Source organism: Amphibalanus amphitrite, unplaced genomic scaffold (genome assembly GCF_019059575.1).
Source record: "Amphibalanus amphitrite isolate SeventyFive unplaced genomic scaffold, NRLGWU_Aamphi_draft 000674F_arrow, whole genome shotgun sequence".
Taxonomy (NCBI): Eukaryota; Metazoa; Arthropoda; class Thecostraca; order Balanomorpha; family Balanidae; genus Amphibalanus; species Amphibalanus amphitrite.
In genome coordinates this window covers 288,808-310,157 of record NW_024882168.1, presented here as the reverse complement: position 1 = coordinate 310,157, position 21,350 = coordinate 288,808, and the positions used below count along the sequence as shown (strand labels likewise).

The following is a 21,350-nucleotide window of genomic DNA, read 5'->3' as shown; positions in this document are numbered from 1 at the left end:
TTATTGTTTTAGTACCAAAACTCCAATACAATTCGAAAATTGTCAGTAAAATTGTCTTTGATAGAGCCGATTGAACTTGATCTTAGGTGTTTTTATATTTGAACCTATTCAAATCAAAACCCTTTGGTATGTAAGCATGTTGTTTTATTCTTATTTTTGGGGTTTTACTGACCAAATGACTTTTTGGTTTATTTTTGGGGTTTGTAAGATACTTACAAGAAAGTTTTTCTATGGTATAGCTCCATTTTCTACTGAATATTTGATTAACATACTAGAATTGGCAAATCCTAAGATTGCGCGCGGTAGCGGTGGTGTGTTTGTGGTTGAATTATTAAAATTTGAAGGTATTTTGCGAAGCAAATGCGCTCTCGATGTAACAGAGTGATACGTTTATCGATGGAGTTCGAAGTTATTATCTGGTACTAGCTGCAACCATCCTGTCTGATCGAAGAAGGTGGTGTTTCTTTTATTGCCAAATGTCTTTGCTGCGCTGTAGTTGTATGCTAGTTTGATTATGCAACACTTAAACGTCTGTTCACTATTGAATTGTATATTAGACAAGCATTCATACAGTTGGTGGTGTCATATCTTTGAAAATTTGTTCATTGAAGTTTTTCCCTCTCTGGATAAGGTTTGAGTTCACTTTATGTTACAGAAGTACAAGGGTATCCTGTAAACCTGTCTGGGTCATCGGTGGTCTTTGTAATATTTACCTTACCTAGCCTTTCCTTTTTGCTTAATGTTACACTATCAGGAATTTAGAAAGGAACATTGACATGCTTGTAGGTTCCACTCCCATCTAACTTGTGAATGGTGGTCACCTTACACGTTTACCTGATTCATGATATTTTTGCATTATTTCAGTCTGTTAGACCAGAATTGGCAATTCTCAATTTTTAGTTTAATTCATTCTTCAACTTTAATCCAATGCATGTTAGTTATGTACAGTGGACTGATAGACTATGCAGCATTTAGATTTTGAGTAATTGTAAATTAAATTTGATCTTTTTGCATGTTATTTACATTTCTATTTTGTTGATGTGTTTATTGATGATGAGAAGATGAATGTAAGATATTTATGACACAACATAGACAAGAAGAAAAGTTGCTTAAGCCCACAGTATTTATTTTAATTTATCTGTACCAATTGCAATAGTCTAGAGGATACCTATATGACATATCAGTGAATTATAATGTTTTCATGGATGATTCTCCATTTCTATTTTCTAACTGCTTGACATCAAGAATGTCTTCAGTCCACATGCCAATAACACATGCATCTGTAATTGTATGCATATAGTGAACATTAAACTACCTCTTTTTAGAACTGGGGTGCAATGTTTTCTCTGATCATATGATAAATATACCCTGTAGAACATTTTATTGTCATATTAAGTACCCCCAATTAGTGTTCTGATGTTGTGTACTTTCATGTACCAATGTGTGTATTAAATTATGATTTACCATGCTTCAAGTTATTACCATTGCATGGTAACCATGGTGTGTTCTTTCAGGTGACAATGCCTCTTTTGAATAAGCAGCCATTTTCAAAAAGTAAGCCTCCACCAGACTTGAGGCCTGATGAGGAGGTTTTCTTCTGTGAGCCAACCAAAGAAGTGTTCAGGGATTATGAGTAAGTATTGAACAATTTGCTGACAATGAAACGAAATGAAGATGGCTGATGATGCTAAGCTAACCAGCAGGTGAAGCATTAGTTTTGGCTTGAAAATAACTTGAGCAGAAATGCTCATGCTCATTGTTTATTTTTCATGCTCAGACATTGTACAAGCAGTTCTAACTTCTTATGGTGAAGACCCAGTTTTCTAAAAAGTGTAGCAATTAGAAACTGTCATGTCCTTGATCCTTCCATATCTTGTCCAATCACTAAGCTGTCATAGAACTGCCACTTTCTCCAAGCTTTTGAACACATTCAAAACACATTAGGCCTGTTTCATTAATTAGGTACTTCTGAGCATTGGCCTGAAATTTTTTAAGTTTCTCAATTATTTTGTTCATGTGTGACTTTAATCTAGCACTTTTAAAGTTACTTAACTGTGAAGACAACAGAATATGTTAACAGCTTATTTCAATGTTAGTGTTGACCACTACCTCGCCCCCTGTTTCAGTAAATTCTTTGAGCGTATGATCCTGTGCAACTCTCTGTTATGGTCGTGTGAGATGACCGGCAAGTCGGGCCTGACCTACCAGGAGGCCGCGGACTCGGAGAGGGACGCGCGCAGGTCGCTCAGTGCTGTCTCAAAGGAGGTGAGTGGGTGGTGAACCTTCCGATCATCGTGTATCGCCGGGATGTACCGTTTATCCCCAGGATGTCTTATCACCGGGATATACCGTTTATCGCCGGGATATACCGTTTATCACCCGGATATACTGTTTATCCCCGGGATGTCTTATCACCGAGATATGCCGTTTGTCGCCGGGATACGACGTTTATCGCTGGAATACGGAAATGTCCCCCTAGAGAGGTAGCTCTGGTTGTCATTCAATAGAAAATCACAATTCTAAAGAATAGTGGTTGTCTTTATTGAAAAGTCCCAACCTTTGGATACCTATACTATTTATCGCCGGGATATACCGTTTATCGCCGGGATATACAGTTAATCGCTGGGACATACCGCTTATCTCCGGGACATGTCGTTTATCGTAGGAAGAATATGCTATGTATCGCCGGGATATAAAATTTGTTGCTGGGATATACCGTTTATCGCGGGGATATTCCGTTTAGTGTGCCGCAGGGATGCTGCACCGTTTATCGCCTAAATATGCCAGCAAGCATCGCTAAACACCACATTTTTCTGTTCGCAGCTGAAACGGGCAATTCTTTACATCTGTACTTTGACAAAGAAGACGAACTTCGGTGAACTCTATGGCGACATATTTGCATATGTGAAGGATCGTTACTTCAGAGGGGAAGCTGTCCTAGCAAAAAGAGGCTCTCAATGGTAAGTGATCCTCTGTTTTAGCATTTACTGATTCTGATAAAATATGCTGTTATTAGCTACACTACATCCACAGCCTCAACTGTCGATATATTCGCGCAAGATAACAGTCAAATGTTTGAGTCATTGTCTATGAGTACATCACCTCTGAATTGTTTGTCTCATTTGCAGGGTGGACTGCGTGATACAGAGTGTCGTTATTGCGGCCGATCCCGAACTGAGCTGCAGTATCAATGGACACACCAGCCAGTAAGTCGAGTTTTTTTGGGACAGTGGGTGCATTATTCAGGACCGCTAGGTGTCGGTCGGCGGAGCAACCGTCTACATTCAGGAACACTGAGCTTGAGAACACAGGAGATGGTGTTATCATTTGTCATTTTCTGGCCAACAACATTAAATTGGGCGCATCTTATCACTAATCACCACCCTGCTAGGTAATCAGTCTTGTTCATGGTTGCAGTATCCAGTAGGATGTTTTGTAGCAAATAATGACGATATTATTTGCTTCGGTCTCTACGGTGTTTCCGGAGATGCTTTAAGTTACATGTGTCTCTGTGCTCCCCTCTGCAGATCGGGCGGCCCGGCGGAGAAGCGCCCGTCCAGCCGTCTGCCCTCGGAGGGTATCTCCGCGCCGCGGGCGCTCTACCACGTGCTTCAGCCGGCCACCGGTCGACTGTTTGCCGTCCGGCACACAGACCTCCGACGAGACAAGGCCCTTTTCTCGCGCGAGCGGCTGCGCGTGCTGCTCAAACACTCGACCCGCGCGGACGACTCTGGGTTTCTGGTGGTGCGCGCTCCGGCGGCGCGGGGTCTGGACCTGGATAAGGTGCAGTTTGGTGACCTGTTTGTGGGTGCTCCGCCCCGGTTTGCCGCCAATAAGCCCGTGCAGAAACAGAAGCCTGCGACGGAAACGCGGCCGCAACAGGAGAGCAAGCCCGTCCGACCCAAAACCGAAATGGTGTTCGACGAAAAGTGAGTAACATTTCCGAGATACGTGAGTAGGTTGGTGTCTCTTTAAGTGGTTGACGGTCGTGTATTATCTCAGGCTACACTCCATTTCAAGTACGGTTCTTCAAAGTCGTTAATTGGATTAATCTACGTTCCACGTGGATATAGCTAATCTACCAGTATAACGCCTTTTGGGGCGACTAACGGAGCGAGCGAGAGGGTGAGCCTTGCACGTGCGAAATTTCGATGGGGTACCTCCAGCTGACTTGTGCACGGCACCCTACTAACCGGTCTCTAGCGATGTGCCAAATTTGAGCACAATCGGCCCAGCCGTTCTCGAGATCTGGAAGCGGCACCCTGCACGTGCGCACGTGCCAACTGGGTCCCAACTGACTTTTGCACGGCACCCTACTAACCGGTCCCTAACCATGTGCCAAATTTGAGCGCCATCGGTCCAGCCGTTCTCGAGATCTGGAATCGACCCCTGCACGTGCGCACGTGCAGCAGCACCCCAACTCTAGCACATGGATATGCATTATGCATTGCCTAGTGGGTGCCTACCTACATGCCAACTTTCAGCGCAATCGGCCAAGTAGTTACCGAGATATTGCAACAATTACAAAAGTGACACCTCTTCGTTTTGCACGTGGCACGTGCATAAGGGGTCACCCACATGCATCGGGAATAGTCCAATACTTGGTAGAAGGAATGAAGCTACCCTACAGAAATTACCGCGTGTAAATCGGTCAAGTGGTTGCTGAGATATAAGCGTCGCAGAATCGTGACCACGGCCGGCCTGCCGGCCGGCCGCTCATACTCAGAAATTTCATTTAATCTAAGGAAAGACTACGCTCGCTTCGCTCGCTCCGTAATTAATCTGCACTCCGTGCCGTCTGTCCTATTGTTTCCGTACCGGTAGGCAGGTGCTTCCTCCGTCCGGTTACGTCACATTGCGCAACCGCGTGGTACAGTGGCCGGCCTGATTGATAATCGGTTCAGCCAACAGTATCACTATATTCTAGGCTTAGCTTAGCAGAGCTGCCCGCTAATTTCTGTAGTGATATCTGTTAGCATCTTTGAGATATTACAATCTTCATTTTTCACATGCCGTATGATCCTTGGTGATGAATCCTTGTTCAAACGCGGCCACAGGTGACCGACCCGTGACCTACCGCTCATGACCTGTGACCTCTAATTCTTGACCCCGAGCCTCCAAACCCTGACTTTTGACTGTGTCGCTACCCCTACGGCTCCATGGCCTATGGTCGCTGACCTGTCGTCTGACCTCTAATCGGTTATCTCGTCCCTGTGACCTGTGACCTGACCTCTAACCGTTGGCCCTGCCCTTCGTCAGTGACGACGAGCCGCTGTCGTCTGTTCAGCTGGAGATTCGGCAGCGCTGGGAGGCCGAGCGGCGCCGTCTGGTCGAGCTCAAAGTCCAGGAGCGGGACAGAAAGCGGCACAGACGTAAACTGGTCACAGAGTGGCTCAAGGACTGGACACGGCCCCGGGAGGACCTGCTCTGCGAGGACCACCAGGTCAGGAGTCGGGGCGGGCTGGGGAGTGAGGATGTGGGAAAGGGAGGAAAGGGATGCAGGACGCTGGTATGGGGCATCTCTGTTGGAAATTGCGATGTCCTGTTTGACGAAACGTCGATGAAGCTAATTTTCCCGACTCTAGTATAAAACAGATGTTACTGTTATAGAAAGTGAATAATTTAAATTTTATCGATTATTATAACACTTTTTTCTTCGAATTACGCCTGATTTCCAACCATTAATTTACGTCAAAACGGGGTTCTGCAACCCAGCTGACCCCAGACAACCTCTGACCGCTGAGCCCCTCCCCCCCCCCCTCCCCGCCCTCAGGAGCTGCCGGTGATGCAGCCGGTCCACACGCGCGTTCCTGCGCAGCTGTTTGGCGGCTGCCTGCAGCTGCTGGAGTTTGTGTCCGGCTTCAGCCAGCTGCTGGACCTCAGCGACACGTTCCCGCTGGGGGTGACGCTGTCCGTGGTGGAGAGGGCGCTCTGTGACGGGGAGGTGGCCGGAGCGCTCAGCGATCTACTGCAGGTGGGTAAAGGGGAGGGAAAAGGAGGCGTGTTAGGGAGAACTTGAAAGTCTGGAAACATGAGGTCGTGTACGGTGATCTGGCCATTGAGAGATCACTCTGAGATTCTGAGAATCCGCTCCTCGTCGCATGCAGTACTCTCTTTTCTCTTCCGCTCTGTATGCCTCAGGACGTGATGTGTTTCATGTATTTGTCTTCGCTCTCCCCTAATTATCCCATGTTCTCCGAACCGTGTTCAAATTGACTTCCTTTCCTCTCACCATGTTACAAAGTGATATGTATTATTCTGACTCTCTCCCTCCCAGGTGCTCCTTCGAGCGGTGTTCAACCTAAGCTGACTCCCTCTCTTCTTCCCCAGGTCCTGCTCCGAGCGGTGTTCAACCTTAGCTGACTCCCTCTCTCCCTCCCAGGTCCTTCTCCGAGCGGTGTTCCACCTGAGCTGACTCCCTCTCTCCCTCCCAGGTCCTGCTGCGAGCGGTGTTCGAGCTGAGCTGACTCCCTCTCTCGACTCTCCCTCCCACATCCTTCTTCGAGCGGTGTTCGAGCTGAGCTGACTCCCTCTCTCGACTCTCCCTCCCACATCCTTCTTCGAGCGGTGTTCGAGCTGAGCTGACTCCCTCTCTCCCTCCCAGGTCCTGCTGCGAGCGGTGTTCGAGCTGAGCTGACTCCTTCTCTTCTTTCCCAGGTCCTGCTGCGAGCGGTGTTTGAGTTACAGCGTGAGGAGGACGAGGAGTCGGGCGGCCACAGCGCCGCCGGGTCGGCCGCCGCCGCCGCCGACCACCTCGACCCGCTGACACTGACCGAGGTGCTGCGCAGACACCTGGCCGCCAGGGACGTCGCTGATGAGTCCAGGTAGGGAAAGGGATAGGAAAGGGAGAGAGGGTCAGGGACTCAGGGGAAGGACGGAGACACCTGGCCGCCAGAGACGTCGCCGATGAGTCCAGGCAAAAAGGAGAGGGGAATGATGGGAAGGAAGGAAATGTCCAATAGATATGCTTGATACTGTATGGTGGCAATTGAATTATTGTTTTTTATGCTGTTTTTTCCGAACGTTGCATGAGATAATAAGTGACATTTTAGGCAAAACATGGACGGTTTTCAAATGAAAATCCCCCTTCCCCTAAAAAAGGATGTTCTTTTAGTTCTTCTCAGGTCGACAGGTACTGTTACCGGCCACCATGGCTCCCGTTCCATCATGGCCTTGCCTGTGCCTCTCTGCCTCCCGAGTCCCTACTGACCGCTGTACCTTTCCATCCGCAGGTGGCGATACCAGCAGCGCGGTGGGTACACGGAGACGGACAACCCGACGGTTCAGTTCCGATTGGACCACCCGGACATCATGCAGAAACTCAACACCGAGTCGGTGTACGACCTCACGCCTGGTGAGTGAGAAGAAGGAGATAGGGAGATGGAAAATGAGAGGGACGGAGGACGTGGGAGGTGCAGCTGCGTAGAGAGAGGCAATGTCAGGATTGTTGGGATGTCAGTTTACCTTTGGCCACTGAGTTCACAGTAGACGACGATAATTCTGCAGTCTGAGCAACCGAAAGTCAGATAATCACCCGTCCGGTACAGTTTGGCGGTAAGATTCCTTTTATGCACGAGGAAAAGTGGACTGGAGGCTGCTTAGCAACATTACTTTGTGCACCTGTCGCGCCTGGCAATAGCCTAACCTTGGTGACCCTGCCGACCTCTCACTCAGCTGAGCCGACCTGACCTCTGACCTGACCCCTCTCAGGCGAGCGTCTGGCGGTGCTGGAGTGTCTGGTCGGCGAGATCCTGACCACGGTCACCGCCCGAGATATGATCGACGACGCCGAGGCCAAGCTGAAGGAACTCAAACAGCAGCTGAGGGTCCTCCGGATCAACACGCAGGCCTTCCAGCGCGGAATGCACGCCGAAAAGTGAGTGACTGGGAAGACCGGGGAGGGGGATCTTTGAATTACTCGTCTAGCTCATCAGGTTTGTGCTGTACGCGATTTTCATGCCGCTATAGTACACAACGATCGGTCTTTGGATATAGCGTAAGTGTAGCTTCGGTAGTGTGGAGTTCTGCTCCTTGTTATGAAGCTGTGGGCAACCCGCTTTCCGTTCCGCCGCAGGGTGACGGAGCGCCGGGAGGACCGCCAGCGGCAGCAGCAGCAGGAGCAGCAGCGGGCCGCCGCCGACACCTCTGCCGACCCGGCCACCGACGGTGACACCTCAGCCGACCCGGCGCCGGGTACCGCGGTCCCTGAGCCTCTCAGCGAGGAGGAGCGCGCCCGGCGGCGGCGCGACCAAGAGCGCCAGCTGGTAGAGTTCGCCAAAAAAGAGACGCGTCTCCAGGAGCAGATAGCCGAGCTGAGCCGTCAGTTCTCCCTGACGCCGCTGGGCCGGGACCGCGCCTACCGTCGGTACTGGGCGGGCCGAGCGCTGCCCGGACTGTATGTCGAACATGATGATGATACGGTGGGGGTGTGTCTGCCCAACGCCACGCCGCATAACCGGCAGCTGAGCGCGGCGGGTGGCGACCAGCAGGCGGTGCTCCGCCGGCTGTTGACGGACCGGCTCATGAGCCGCGCTGGCGAGCAGCCGACCGCCTCCTCTGCCACCGCTGGCGCGACCACCACCGGCAGTCCCAGCGACAAGGAGAACACTCCTGCGCCGGTACCTCCGCCAAAAACCTACACCAAGAAACCGGCGACTCTGACGGAGCAGAACCAGCCGAGCGGCGGCGCGGAGGCGGGCGCCGCGCCGGCAGATCTGGAGGCCAAGACACGTCTGGACGAGCTGGTGTCGGGAGAGCTGGACCTGGCTGCTGAACTGCGGGCGGTGCCGGCGGCCGACACCCAGCCGCCCGACCGCCGGCTGCTCGTCTGTACCGGGCAGCAGGACGAGTGTCCCGTCCACTCGGCCATCCTGCCGAGGACGTCCTGGAGCTTCTGTCCGGACCTGGAGCACCTGGAGCAGCTGCTTTCCACTCTGAACGAGCGCGGAGTGCGAGAGGCGGAGCTGAAGGCGGCGATACAGCAGGTGAGGCGGCGTGCGCCGAGAAACCGGCAGCCCTAGATAGAGTAGGTAGCCTGCTATTTTAAAACTTTGTTTGATCTGTCCCTTACTTTTGTTGGTAACAAGGCTGGTCGGTGTCTTTGCGGTGAAGATCTTGTTTGTTTTACTCATTGTCGGTTGCTTCCATTTTTTTTTTGCCCTTTTTGATGCATCCTTTCCAGTGTCTTTTGGTGTGTCGCCTAGTTAATCGGTTATGTTCTGTGTGTGCCAGGCCGGTGACAGTTTGCGTCGAGGCATCGAGAAGTGTCCCAAGAACGAGCTGATCCCGGGTGCGGACCGCCGGCCGCGGCGTGAGCCGACATCTAGCGGCCGAGATCCCAACTACAACTTCCCGACGGGTACGCCGGTGGCGGAGATTCAGGAGCTCCTGCTGCGGGATATGATACTCGAGTGCGAGGAGAAGATCCGCTTCGGCTGTCTGGGCACCGTGCAGGTACGAGTCGTCGTCGCTGTTCCCTCTGGTCTCCCTCAGGGATGTTGAGTCAGAGTTTAGATGGGTTTCTATTGGGTGCGGAAGCCGGGGGCAAAATATCCGCCACCTCGCTGTTGTCCTGTCTGGTTAGGCGTCCTCAGACGCTCAGGCCACAGTGATGTATCATTTATCTGCTTAGGACTGAATGATCCATGATTTTGGAGGAAGTCCAAACTCATCTACAAAGTGATCCTGGAATCAAATTGTCCATCAATCGTACATAGTAACTAGATGTTACCCTGATGCGTCAAATGTGTGCTTCAACCGAATTAGCTGAGCTAAATATCGTATTTTTCCTGCAGGTGTCGGACCTGGCCCAGTGGCGTCAGGCTCTGGTCGAGCGATCCTATGACCAGCAGTGTGACAAACTGACCTGGGGGGCCGACGGCGCCGGATCAGTGGATAACGTGAGTAACAGCCGACCCTCGTGGTCCTTAGCTATCCGATGCGTTCGGTCTTTGTTGACGCAGATGGGACGAAGATTTGCTTCTGGTGCAAAATTGTAAAGACGATGTCATGTGATGCACGCAACAATCCTACAGAATGTCTACCTTTTCTACAGCATGTCTACCCTCTTGCCCTCTCCCTTTTGCCATGCGTTGATGCATCCGGCATCCCTCATTCTCTTTCTGTATCCACCCACAGAGTGTGGACGTGTCTGGCACGAGCACCCCGCTCTCTGACCGCGAGGCGGCGCCGGCGGCCGCCGAGCTGGCGGCCCGGCTCCAGCGGCGACACCTGGTCCGATCACTGGCCTCGGCCGTACTGCAGCTGGAGCAGGGAATCGACAAAAAGTACCTGCAGAGTCCGCTGGGTGAGTGGCGTGGGTAGGTGGTAGGAGGGTTCTAGTCACCGAAAATCCATCGACTCAGCAGCCCTGATGGGACGTGGTGGGATGGGCGGTGAGAGAGGGTGGGCGTTGGTTTTAGGTTAGAGAAGACGGAGAGAGAGAGAGAGAGAGTTGTGTTGTGAGATGTGGGTAGAGCTTTGGGAGCTAAGAGAACTGGGGAAAGTCCTGAAATGCTGTTCAAAGAAGTTGTCGCCATTATGCAAGTGGAGAGGCGGTAGTGGATTTGGGAGGGACTGGGCTGGGAGGTTTAAGTTGTTTATCGGCCGCTGTGGTGTTAGAAGTTTTTCCGTGAGCTATGACTGCTGGGAGTCTAAGTGGATGAAGAGTAAGTTTTGGGTGAACTTGAGCCCAGCTGCATACGAATTCAGTTTTTTCTGGCCTTTCCGGAGTTTTATCTGGTTTGTGTCCGGAATTTAGACGAGCTGATGTTTAAACCGTGTTTACTCGCTCAATATATACGCCTTGTTTTCGCTGTGGCATACGCAGTTGAAGATAATAGATTATATTTGGCTCTATTTTCCTCTGCCTTCCTGGCCATCATTCTTAACTCTTTCTATTCACCCCTGACTCACCCCTGACTCACCCCTGACTCACCCTGACTCACCCCTGACTCACCCTCTGACTCGCTCTCCCCACAGGTGCGTCGGAGAAGGCTCGCCGCGTCTGGGAGAGCTCGCTGATGGCGAGCACCTCGCTCTCCCAGCTGTTCGTCCATTTCGCGCAGCTCGAGTCGTCGGTGCAGTGGTCGCGCTCCGCACTCAACGCGCGCTGTAAACTCTGCAGGAAGCGCTCCGACCCGGAGAAAATGCTGCTCTGCGACGGCTGTGACAAGGGCTTCCACATGTTCTGCCTCACGCCCAAGATGAAGGTGAGAGTCGTTAGTTAGAGTTATCTGGAGTTGAGTGCAATTGGTATGAGTTCAAGGGTATGTGTTAATTTCCTGATTTGGACGTTTGTTGAATTATGTGCCTAAAATGTCTGCCCAGGCATAAACCACATGCATCATCTCACAAATCAAATATACAATGTTGAGGCGATAATTTTATTGTACGTACCCGGAAGAAACGTTTTTTCCTAATTGTTGAATTATATATCGCGCCTCATAAGCATTCACATGAAATGGATGTACAAGCTTTGCTCGTCCCATCCAACTCGTTCTGTCCTCTCCCCCAGAGTATACCGAAGGGCGACTGGTACTGCTCCAGCTGCCGGCCCAAGGAGAAGCCCAAGAGTCCCAAAAAGAAGCGACGCGCCTTCGTCGCCGAGGACCCGGAGTCGGAGGACGAGGAGCAGGAGGACGAGGAGGAGCCTGAGGAGGCTGCTGAGGAGGAGGAAGCTGAGGAGGAGCCTCCGCAGGCGTCCTCCAAACGCTCCTCCCGCGGAGGAACCAAACGCTCCAGCGGCGGCTCGACCAAGAAGGCTGCTGCTGCCTCCCGGCGGGCGCGCGAGGCGTCCCCACCGGCTCCCGCCAAAAAGCGGCGCGCCGGCTCTGACGCGCACGCGGCGGATCGACTCGACAAGGCGGTTCTGAGCGGTCTGCTGGACGAGCTACGCAAACAGCCGGCGGCCGAGTACTTCCTGAAACCGGTGCGCGGGAAGGACGCGCCCGGCTACTATCAGATCGTGCGCCAGCCGATGGATCTGACCACCATGCAGAAGAAGGTCAACAGCGGCGCGTACGGCAGTGCCGCGGAGTTCACTGCTGACGCGGGACTCATCTTCTCCAACTGCCTCATGTACAACGACACCAATGCGCCGATTTCACGGTGAGTTATGGGTGCTGGATGAGGTTGGTTTATTCGTCTGCGCATTTATCTTGGTAGTGGTTGGATTTTAGAGCGAACTTTTCACTGTCGCAACATGCCGAGCGAAGGTAACGTTTAAGAAGTTGCCGGATACTTGTTTTTAGATTTTGCAAAGTTTCTTTATAATTCCATGGTTGTGACTTTTCTTCCGTGCACTACCAAACTATTGAACATTAATGTAAAGCGCATGACGTCGAGAAGTTTAAATCACTGCGATCTTATGTGCTACTGTTCCCGTTCCTCTTCACAGCCATCTGATTGCCCCATCCTGCTCTCCCGCAGGAACTGCCTGAAGCTGCGCCGGTTCTTCGAGAAGCGCTCCAAGGAGCTCGGCCTGTCGGGTGGCCCGGCGGGGAAGCGGGCCCGCCGCTCGCACTGACACTAGGACATATTAAGGTGGGCGGTAGTCATCCAAACAACTCATCCAGTCATCTGAGTCATCGTGTTTCATCCAGAGTCATCCGAGTCAGCGCGGAACGGCGGTCGCCGGCGGAGGCGGTAGGACCTGAGTGACGTGATTCAGATCAGGTTAGACGCACGGCGGCGGAGACTCGTGGAACGGGTGGGGTGCCCCGGGCCGTGTCAGATCCCGTGGCGCCTCCCCGGTAGATGCTGAGCGTGAGTGAGAGCCTGAGTTTGAGCCTCGTGGCGGACGTGCCGTGTGACATCGGTCTGCTGGTTATCGGAGCCGTGGATTAGTGGGAAGAATTGAGTCAGCTCAAAGGAATTAGGAGTAAAGTTGAGGTAGTTTCATTTGTCCTGGCGAGTATCGGGTGAGGTTTCAGCCGAGATTATGACGCACAGATCAACCAGGTTTGTAAAGTGTTCGCGCGATTTTATTTTGAAAATCACGTTCTGGGTCTGTTGGCTGTTGTGTGTAAAGGTTTCATAGAGCTCATTTCACAATAATCATAGCTTAGCATCATTTTTTGTCAGCGTCAGCTCTGTGGCTTTTTGTTATCGGCTAAGGCTCGTTCTCAGAGCTGGTGAGCACAGTCGGAGTGGCTTTAGTTGGCGAGCACATGCTTTGGTCTGACAACTCTGCGACGTTAGGAAAGGGGCTGAGGTGAGCAGCTGCAGGACCTGTTTACTGTGAGGGGGAGAATGAACTAGACCGATACAACAGGGAGCCCGTTTGAAGTTCCTGCTCCTTGCTTCCTCCAGTTACCTCCACTTCACATGCTCATCTTGCTCCATTCATTATTCACGCTGTGAGACGCGGAACCCCTTCGTCCCATCCCATCACTCGCCCAGGTCGGTTAGTTCTCAACTCCACCGCCAGGTAGCCCGTGTTGCCCCCAACCGGGGGTCTGCGCACGGCCCGAGCGAGCACGGCAGGACAGGCGTCTTCACAGTACCTCGGAGTGGCTTTTACGGCGTGCGAGAGCGCTCGATGGGCTCGATACAATGCCTTGTTGGTCTCGCTCAGTGATCAGTGGCAGTGGAGTGGTAGGTAAATGTTAGATCCTTTGTGCCCGGCAGTCGACAGCAGTGTACGTTTCTTGGAGGTAGTCAGGTAAATAAATTATTTTCTACAACTACCAGCTGTTCTTTGAGTGTGCGTATTTGATGTTTGGTCTCCGAATCCCTCACGACAGTAAGGAAAGGAAGGAGGAAAGAAAGAAAGAAAAAAGGAAGATAGTTTTAGAAAGAAGTTTTTACTTGAGTCAACACATTTCGTCACTGATGGTGTAATTTTCTGCTACTGGTGGCGGATGGCGTCAAGGTTTACGTCATAAAAGGAAGACTCACTACCTCATTGGTATTCTACGTGGACACAGGGGCAGGCTGAAGGTTATGTACTCGTATTTGTGGAATGTTCATGATATCACACAATAAAGATGCGTGATAACATTTGTGTGATTACGTTAGCGCTTCGCTTGAGAATAGTCCGTCGAGCTAAGAGTGACTGCTTGACTATGCTTAATGGCCCGCCTACCATGTTGATAGTTCGTTCCATTTCAACTTGCGTTTTGCTTTATTTTTGTAGAGCACAAACTGCGCCGTCTGATTTTATGTGGCTGTTTGACAATTACCCAGATCATTGGATGGTATAATCGTTAGTTCCTGATCGATTGGCGTCCGTTGCCCAAATTCTGATCCACAGTCCTACTCCTGACCGCACAGTCATCACCTCACTAGAGTCGTAATGACCTCTCGGCGCCACCAATCACCAGATTGATGGCTCGGATCCTCCGCTCGCTCCGTGTTGAGGCGTGGCTGCTAGTCAGTGGATCGCGCTGAGCTGAACAGCCCGTCTGTGAAACTAATGGTCCGCGCCGACTGGGCGACCGTGGCGAATCGATGGCCGCCCCACACACCGACCACTGGGTCACTCTGGAGCGCGGCCGTAGGCTCCTTCTCCAAAGGTCACGTCTTCGATGGGAAGAAATTGCCCGTCTTTGCTGAGCTAATGCGGTGCTCCCGATTTGGGTAAAAGTGTCTGTGATCTGAAGGTCTATTTCAAGCGGTAGACTACCGTTGACTTTTTTGTCACACCAAGTTTAACGTTTGTTTTGACTCAGTTTCCGCTATGAACAGACACGTATCTTGGCATTTGCCGTTTTTGTCTGATAAGGGGCGACCACCAATTTTGACGTCGCTTTACGTACGATTCGGTATTCAGCAAGGTAGTTCAAAGGCAAAACAAAAGCAATGAACGCTTAGTTAATATCGCAAGTCTCGCTCGTGCTCAACCAACGCGTCTTATATCTGTATAAGCGCTAAATAACTCGTCATACCTCCCTCTGATCTGCCATGATGAGGCGCTGTCGGGGACCGGCTCCCCTCCCGGCGCGGCCTTCCGCCGGCCTTTGATACGGGTGCGGCGTCCCGTGCCACCTCCTTTGTCCCTCCGGCGGGGAGCGCTCCCCTCGCTGCCGTTCAGCGTCCCCGTCCCTCCCCTCGGTACGCGCGGCCGACGCGCCGCTCAGAAAATCAATGTTCTATCGCACCACGCCAACCGAGCCGCCGCCGCCGCGGCCCAGCGTCGGCAACGACGGAGCTCCGTCGGCGCCGACGAGACGGCCCGTCGGCGACGACGGGACCGAGAGCTGTCACTGAGTTGGTGGTCGGTCTGACTTCCGAGTGGCTTGGATTCTGACTGTCTGCGACAGACAGACGGCTCGGAGCTGTTGGCCAGACTGGCCCCAGCTGACTGACTGGCTGGGTCGGATTCTGAACGGTCAAAGTCTGAACTCAAGTGTTTTACAAGGGAGGGGTACTCTTGGGCCATATGGTGTCGGGTACTGTCTCTGATAGCCCGGCAGCTGTCATCCGCCGCCCTGAATACCAGCTCAATGACCGGCTGGTACCGGGTCGTGTGACCTGGGGCAGGGGCACTCATCCACCAAAGAAGGCGGGCGGGACGAGCAGAAGTTGAAAGATGTTCACGCTCGTCCCTTGGCCACCGTCGCTACCGAGCGTCGGTCGTATTGAGTCCTTGACATCGCATTCCGCTTTCGTTTGTCGTTTTCGTCTCCCGTCTGTCTCCTTTTGATGAATCTCCTTACACAGTTTGCATTGTCTCGTCCAAGGCTTTTTCTCCGCCTCCCATCTGACACGTGACCCCAGACTCATCACCGTCCCTCGGCTTTCGCCTGGCTAATCCCGTCTCTACCTAGCTGGCCGGTTTTCCTATTTCCCTAACGCGAATTTTTGTTCATAATGGTGACTTGGATCGGACCAGAGCAGACCTCAGACTATGTAATGCCTCAGACGATACCAGACCAGACCAGAGCAGACCACACTGAGCCAGTCATTGCCAGACCAGACCAGACACGGTCATTCGACTCTCGACTCAGAGCAGAGCAGCCGTCCAACTGGCATAATAATTTCAGAGCATGCACTGAAAATCAATGGAAAACTGTCATGTGTCAGACGTTAGTTTGCAAAACGCCGCGCTGGTCAGTTGTAGCTTCAACTTTCATGCCCTGTTTGCATTGCTGATAAGTTGAAATAGGTTGTTCTTTTGATTTAATTCGTTTCGTTGCATTCTGAGCTGCTAAGGTTCAGGTTATTTTGACAATGCTTGTCACAAGAGGAGTTTAGCAGAAGTCTTGTGGGATACTGTCTGATCGTTACTATCCGTCTAAAACATTCAAGACGGCGACCAATTATCTCCGAACGAGAAAACAAGTGTCTGGGAGGAGAAGCTGAGCGATGAGCTGATTTAGTGCCGTACTTCTCTCTTCCCAGGGAGGCCGTTAGCATGACCTTTTCTCAGCCCCGTTCACGGTGCTCATAAAAGAAATATTGCCCGTCTGGGGTGACTTTTGGCCATAAACCGTAATAGATACATCTTGCAGGACGAACTTCGAGAACTGAAGCCCCGGATGCCGGAACAGCTATCCGACAGCATGAGAAGGCTGTCTGGGATCTGGAGACGTTGCATTTCACGGTGAGGGACCATGGCTGGCTCTGGGCCACTACATGCCCATATTTGGCGTCCACCAGCTCGAGTTCTGCTCCTTTCAAACACGCTTTGATCACACCGCTGCTGGCGCCGTCAATAGTTGTACTCGCCTACCTATCGCACCATCTCGCCCCTGTAGCCCTCGTCATGTTCCCCGGACCCCGCGCTGTCCGCGGTACCCAATATCTCTCCGGCGTTAATCTCTGCTCACTGCTCACTGGTCAGCCGGCCGTTACAGCCGCCCTCCGTCGCCGGCCCTGGTTTGGCCAGATTTGGCGACAGACTCCTGGCGCCGGCCTGGGCCAATCGCCGGCTGTAAGCCGTGCTGATTAATTAGCTGTGGTCGGTCCGGACGGTCGGCGCCGGACGGTCCGTGTCGGCAGCCCGGCGTCCGGACGGCGCCAGAGGCCGGCACGCCCCCTCGGCCGGACGGTCGATACCCCCCCCCCCTCCCCCTCCCCGGCGACATAGACCCGATCGGTGGTACACGGTGTGTGTGTGTGTGCGCGCGTCACGCATGAGAAACTGCGACCAACACACGCCCGATAGGACCGGTAGTGGGGGGGGGGGGGGTGATTGTGGTGGGCGGGGCTGTGCTGTGCGGTAGAGGGGACGACGCCCTCAAATAGGCTGGGGTGCATACAAATGACACCATAGAACCACAATGGGGTCGACCGGTGGCCCTGCGGTCTGGCGGGGTGGCGGTAGGGCACGATGAATGACGTGATCAGGGTAACATCCCAGCTGTCGGGGGAATATAACTCAAACTGTCAACGGGGCCGGCTGTGGTGAGATACCGGTCACGCAAAGGACGAGCCATTCCGTGCTGCGATTCGCGATGGGTGAAATACTAACGTTTGACAACCTCTGACAGGTCACTATAACAGAGAAGAGACGCTCCTACCATGCTTACAGGCGTCTCCCGCTGATGAAAGTGATACGTTCTCCGTACATTCAGCACCGCTCCTGACGTAATGACAAAACAAACACGCCTTGCATCGCTCCTGACATTCGTCTCTTCGTCTGTTTACGTTACCAACAGATCCCATATACGCCATCTGTATGCACTGTCTCGTCAGCATTCGACCGAGGACGGTATTCTAGGAGCAGAGGGGCGACACCGTCATTATTTATTGAACAACCACACCCGACGCCGAGGCTATCGGCACGCGGGCCGCACGAAGACGTGTGTTGTACTGTAGCGCGGCCTCCCGACCGCGAGCAAAGCGAGTCTGACGTCACACGTCAGCTGGAGTGACGTCATAGTGTACCCAGGAAGGGTTAATATCAAAGCGAACCCTCAGGCGCAGTTAGTGTGGCGATTAGGTAATACTGTCTGGCTTTCCTTTGATGATATAATTAGATTTCCCGTTTAAACGTTGTCACGCGTCCGGCGAGTTACAAGAAAAGCAAACGCGTCATAGCGGATTAATTGTAGTGCCCTTGGAGCAATATCATCGATTCCTGCGATAACTGTTCTTCAGAACTCCTGAGTGAACATGATCCCGCCACACCCAAGCCCACACACAGCAGCCATCAGACATTTAACACTCGTGTGTTCCACCCGACATCCAAACCCGACCCGCACACACCCCAATCCGTTCCCTCCCGCCTCAGAACCTGAACACGAATCCCTTCAGGTTGGCCGCCTTCAGCAGCGCCAGTGCCGCTTTACACCCGGGCGTCATCTGCTTCCACAGCTGCGCCTTCTTCTCCCGCTCCAACTCCTCAGGCGTCTTCTCTGCTCCGGCTCCTGTCGGCTCGGCGCCCTCCGGGTTGTTCACCACCTCGGCGTGCGTCTCGATTTGACTCGGTGGTGAGGTCTCCGTGGGCTCGCCTCGACTTGGCATTGTGGTCTCGGTGACCTCTTCGCCGGACTTTATGAGCACGACACCGTTCTGTTGGACCACTACTACCTCGTCAGACGCACCCGCTTCAGGGCCAGAGCCGTCCTCCGCGGTGGACGGCGGCAGAGACGATGGTTCTTTGGACGGCACAACGTCAGGTGCTGCTTCAGCAGAGGCTGCTGATGGTTTTGTGTCCTCAGCTGCCGCTGGCGTTTCCGAGAGTGCGACTGGTTGCTCGGTCCCAGGCGCTGCCTCGTCCTCAGCATTCTCTTTCTGGTGATCCTCATTGGGGTTCTGTTTTGCGTTCTGGCAGTCTGTGGGCTTGGGATCACTGCTCTGGACGGCAGGTTCGTCCGTAGTCTGAGGATCAGCAGCAGTCTGCAGGTCTGAGACAGGCTCTGTGCTCTCCTTGGTTGCTGTATCCGCCTCCTTCTCCGGGGCGGGGTCTTCTACCGCCTTCTCCTGTCGCGCCGGGCAGCGCTTATCCTTCTTGTTTCTCCGCCTCTTCTTGGGCGGCTGCTGGCGAGGTTTGGCGGCCGGCGGGGGCGGCTCCGCCCTAGACTCCGCCGGCGGTACCTTAGAGTCCTGGCACGGCACCTCAGCTGTCACCGCCGCCGGGGCTGGGGAAGATGATGCCGCTGATTCACAGTTCGCCACCACTTCTGACGTGCCCGACACATCACAATTTACCGCCGGTCCACAGCTGTCCGCCGTCACCGACGTCACTGCCTCGTCACTCTGCGGCCCGTCCCGCGCGTCCTCCCCACTCCCCTCGCCCTCCCCTATGGCACTGTCTCCCTTCGCTGTCCTCCAGGGGTACTCCACGCCCAACAGCTCTGCCAGGTCGGGCACTCGGAACACCGAACGCTGCTCGGAGAAGAGTTCGTCCCGTGTGAGAATCACCAGGCCGAGCGATTCGTCGGCCTCGCAGTGTTTACCCTCGTTGTAGAGACGCTCCAGGTCGGTGGAAGGCAGCGAACACCTGTCGATGGAGAGAGGGAGGAGTCAGGTGGAGAGAGGGAGGGAGCGGGGAGGGAAGGAGGTGTCGGCTCAGCACGCGAGCGGCGAGCGCCGATCGTTATCCAATTTAGGGAGAAGCAACAGTGTTTGAGCTGAGAAAGCCGCGGGCGATGCTACAAGATTAGAACGGTCGATGCGTCAAACGAAGCCACGTGACTACAATGTTGATATGTAGAGGCCAACGATATAAGCGCACAATCTAATCATGCCTGTTCATAGAAACGTGCCTATATTTAATGCATGTAAAAGCAGCACGCTGCATTGCAAAGCTGCAATAAGCTGCAGCTTATGGCATGGTGGCTTACAAATCCGTGTTTAATTGACGATTACCGGTTACTGTAAAGCTCCAGCTAAACAGCTATCACTTCCCGGAATGGAATTATTTGGAATGTCATCAGTCAGCGATTCATGACGGATATATTCAGGGGCGCGGGAACTACTTTCCGACTGGGGGGGCACACCATAATAGAGATTAACCTAGGGTACCCCCAAATCTAGTTTTCTCACCGGTTTTAGGCCACTTATTTTTCACCCCTCGGCTTTTTCAACAAAAAAAAGAAAACATTTGCAAAAAAAAAGTGTGGTATTCCGTCTCAAAGCTGTGGGGGCACCGCCCCCACGGCCCCAGAGTTGGGGGGGGGGGGCAAGCTGCCCCCACTGCCCCCCGGCTCCCGCGCCTATGGATATATTTCAGTAAATCGCCTTACCGCGGTCATCCACAACACAGGCACCGTACAGCGCCACTGACCTGAGTATGAACTCGAGGGTGGGCCTCCCGCCGAGCCCCCGGTCCCGCAGCACTCCCGCCAGGTACGGTCTGCTGATGTGTGTTAGCGGCACACCGAGCTCATCTCGCACCTCTCGCCGCACCGACTCAAACACCTCGCTGAGCGCGGCACGGTGCCGCTCCTCGGCGGCGGGACTCTCCTCGGCAGAGCTGGGCCGGGGCAGCTCGTCCGGCTCGGCGTGACCCCCGGGCCGGTCCACCAGGCCGGGGTACTCCCCGACCCAGAGAGCCCGCCGCACGAGGATCACACGGTTATCGGAGGTGAGCAGGGCCGCCCCGACGGCCAGCGGGTCGGCCAGGAACGCCTGCGGGTCGCCGTGCACCGCCTCGCCGGCCTGCTGCAGCTGCCGCTGGCCGGCCCGCAGGTTGGTGCCCACGTGCTCCCGGTAACTGGTGAGACCGAGCTGCAGCTGAGGTCGGTCGGAGCACCACTGCAAGCCCGCGTACCGGAACTTTGAGCCGTTGAAGAGGCGCGGGTTGGCACGGCTGGCTCGCCGCCACTGACTGGCGATCGCCTCCTCCTGGGCCGGATTCGTTTTGCGCCCGAATCGCTCCGGGTCGAAACAGGCGTCGAGATCCTCCTGGTCGAGCGGAACGGAGTCGCGGAGCAGGCACAGAATCTGTGGCAGGTCGCCGTCCGGGGCCTCCATCGCAGGAGACCACGCTCACTTCACACCTGCGCGACGCCGGCCCCTCATCGACGAGTCACCGACGAATACTGGTCAGAGTCCGGCTCGACGTACGCTCCAGGCATGCGCTCTTTGGCCATAGGTGGCAGCACTTGACGAGCCTGAGCCGATCAAGATTCGCAGTGTTCTTGAATATAAATGGATGAGCACGTGCTTTTAGAAGCACGCGTGATTTCACGAATTAAATTGATGTGGATATTGTTCCACGGAACTAGTTCATGATGAATTTAGCCGAAATATCTCGTGCATGTTCGATGAGTCCGTAAAGGAAAGAAGGACCAAAATTTGCTATTTGGAAGCATTTGGTTTGCTTCCAAATGTCTAACCGTATACGGCGCAGCTGGGACATATGTGGTCCTCATTTCAGCTGTTCATTTATTGTGCTAAAGGCAGTTTGACGATTTCAAACAGCCAGTTGCTAGGCAACTAGCTGGAATCATAGCGTT

The 21,350-nt window shown here is 53.4% G+C and overlaps 2 protein-coding genes across 4 annotated transcripts; one reads left to right on the top strand and one right to left on the bottom strand.

Moving 5' to 3' along the window:
* The first annotated feature begins 261 nt into the window (after nt 1-261).
* On the top strand, nt 262-13,688 carry LOC122364391 (bromodomain adjacent to zinc finger domain protein 1A-like). 3 transcript variants are annotated; one of them, XM_043334704.1, is made up of 18 exons: nt 262-311; nt 1,515-1,633; nt 2,127-2,265; nt 2,824-2,960; nt 3,129-3,206; nt 3,528-3,929; nt 5,260-5,443; nt 5,774-5,974; nt 6,658-6,824; nt 7,233-7,354; nt 7,711-7,876; nt 8,075-8,984; nt 9,232-9,453; nt 9,795-9,899; nt 10,138-10,306; nt 10,981-11,210; nt 11,516-12,108; nt 12,430-13,688. In XM_043334704.1, the coding sequence occupies exons 2-18, from the start codon at nt 1,521-1,523 to the stop codon at nt 12,524-12,526; spliced, it is 4,035 nt and encodes a 1,344-aa protein (XP_043190639.1). In that variant the 5' UTR covers nt 262-311; nt 1,515-1,520; the 3' UTR covers nt 12,527-13,688. The 3 variants fall into 3 exon arrangements, with proteins under 3 accessions (XP_043190639.1, XP_043190638.1, XP_043190637.1); XM_043334703.1 differs by having other exon boundaries at nt 278-344; XM_043334702.1 differs by lacking the exon at nt 262-311 and adding an exon at nt 320-419.
* Nucleotides 13,689-17,677: 3,989 nt separating this feature from the next.
* On the bottom strand, nt 17,678-20,984 carry LOC122364402 (fibrous sheath CABYR-binding protein-like). Its single transcript, XM_043334726.1, has 2 exons — nt 20,177-20,984; nt 17,678-19,390 (listed from the first exon to the last, which is right to left on the bottom strand). The coding sequence occupies exons 1-2, from the start codon at nt 20,863-20,865 to the stop codon at nt 18,175-18,177; spliced, it is 1,905 nt and encodes a 634-aa protein (XP_043190661.1). The 5' UTR covers nt 20,866-20,984; the 3' UTR covers nt 17,678-18,174.
* Nucleotides 20,985-21,350: the final 366 nt, after the last annotated feature.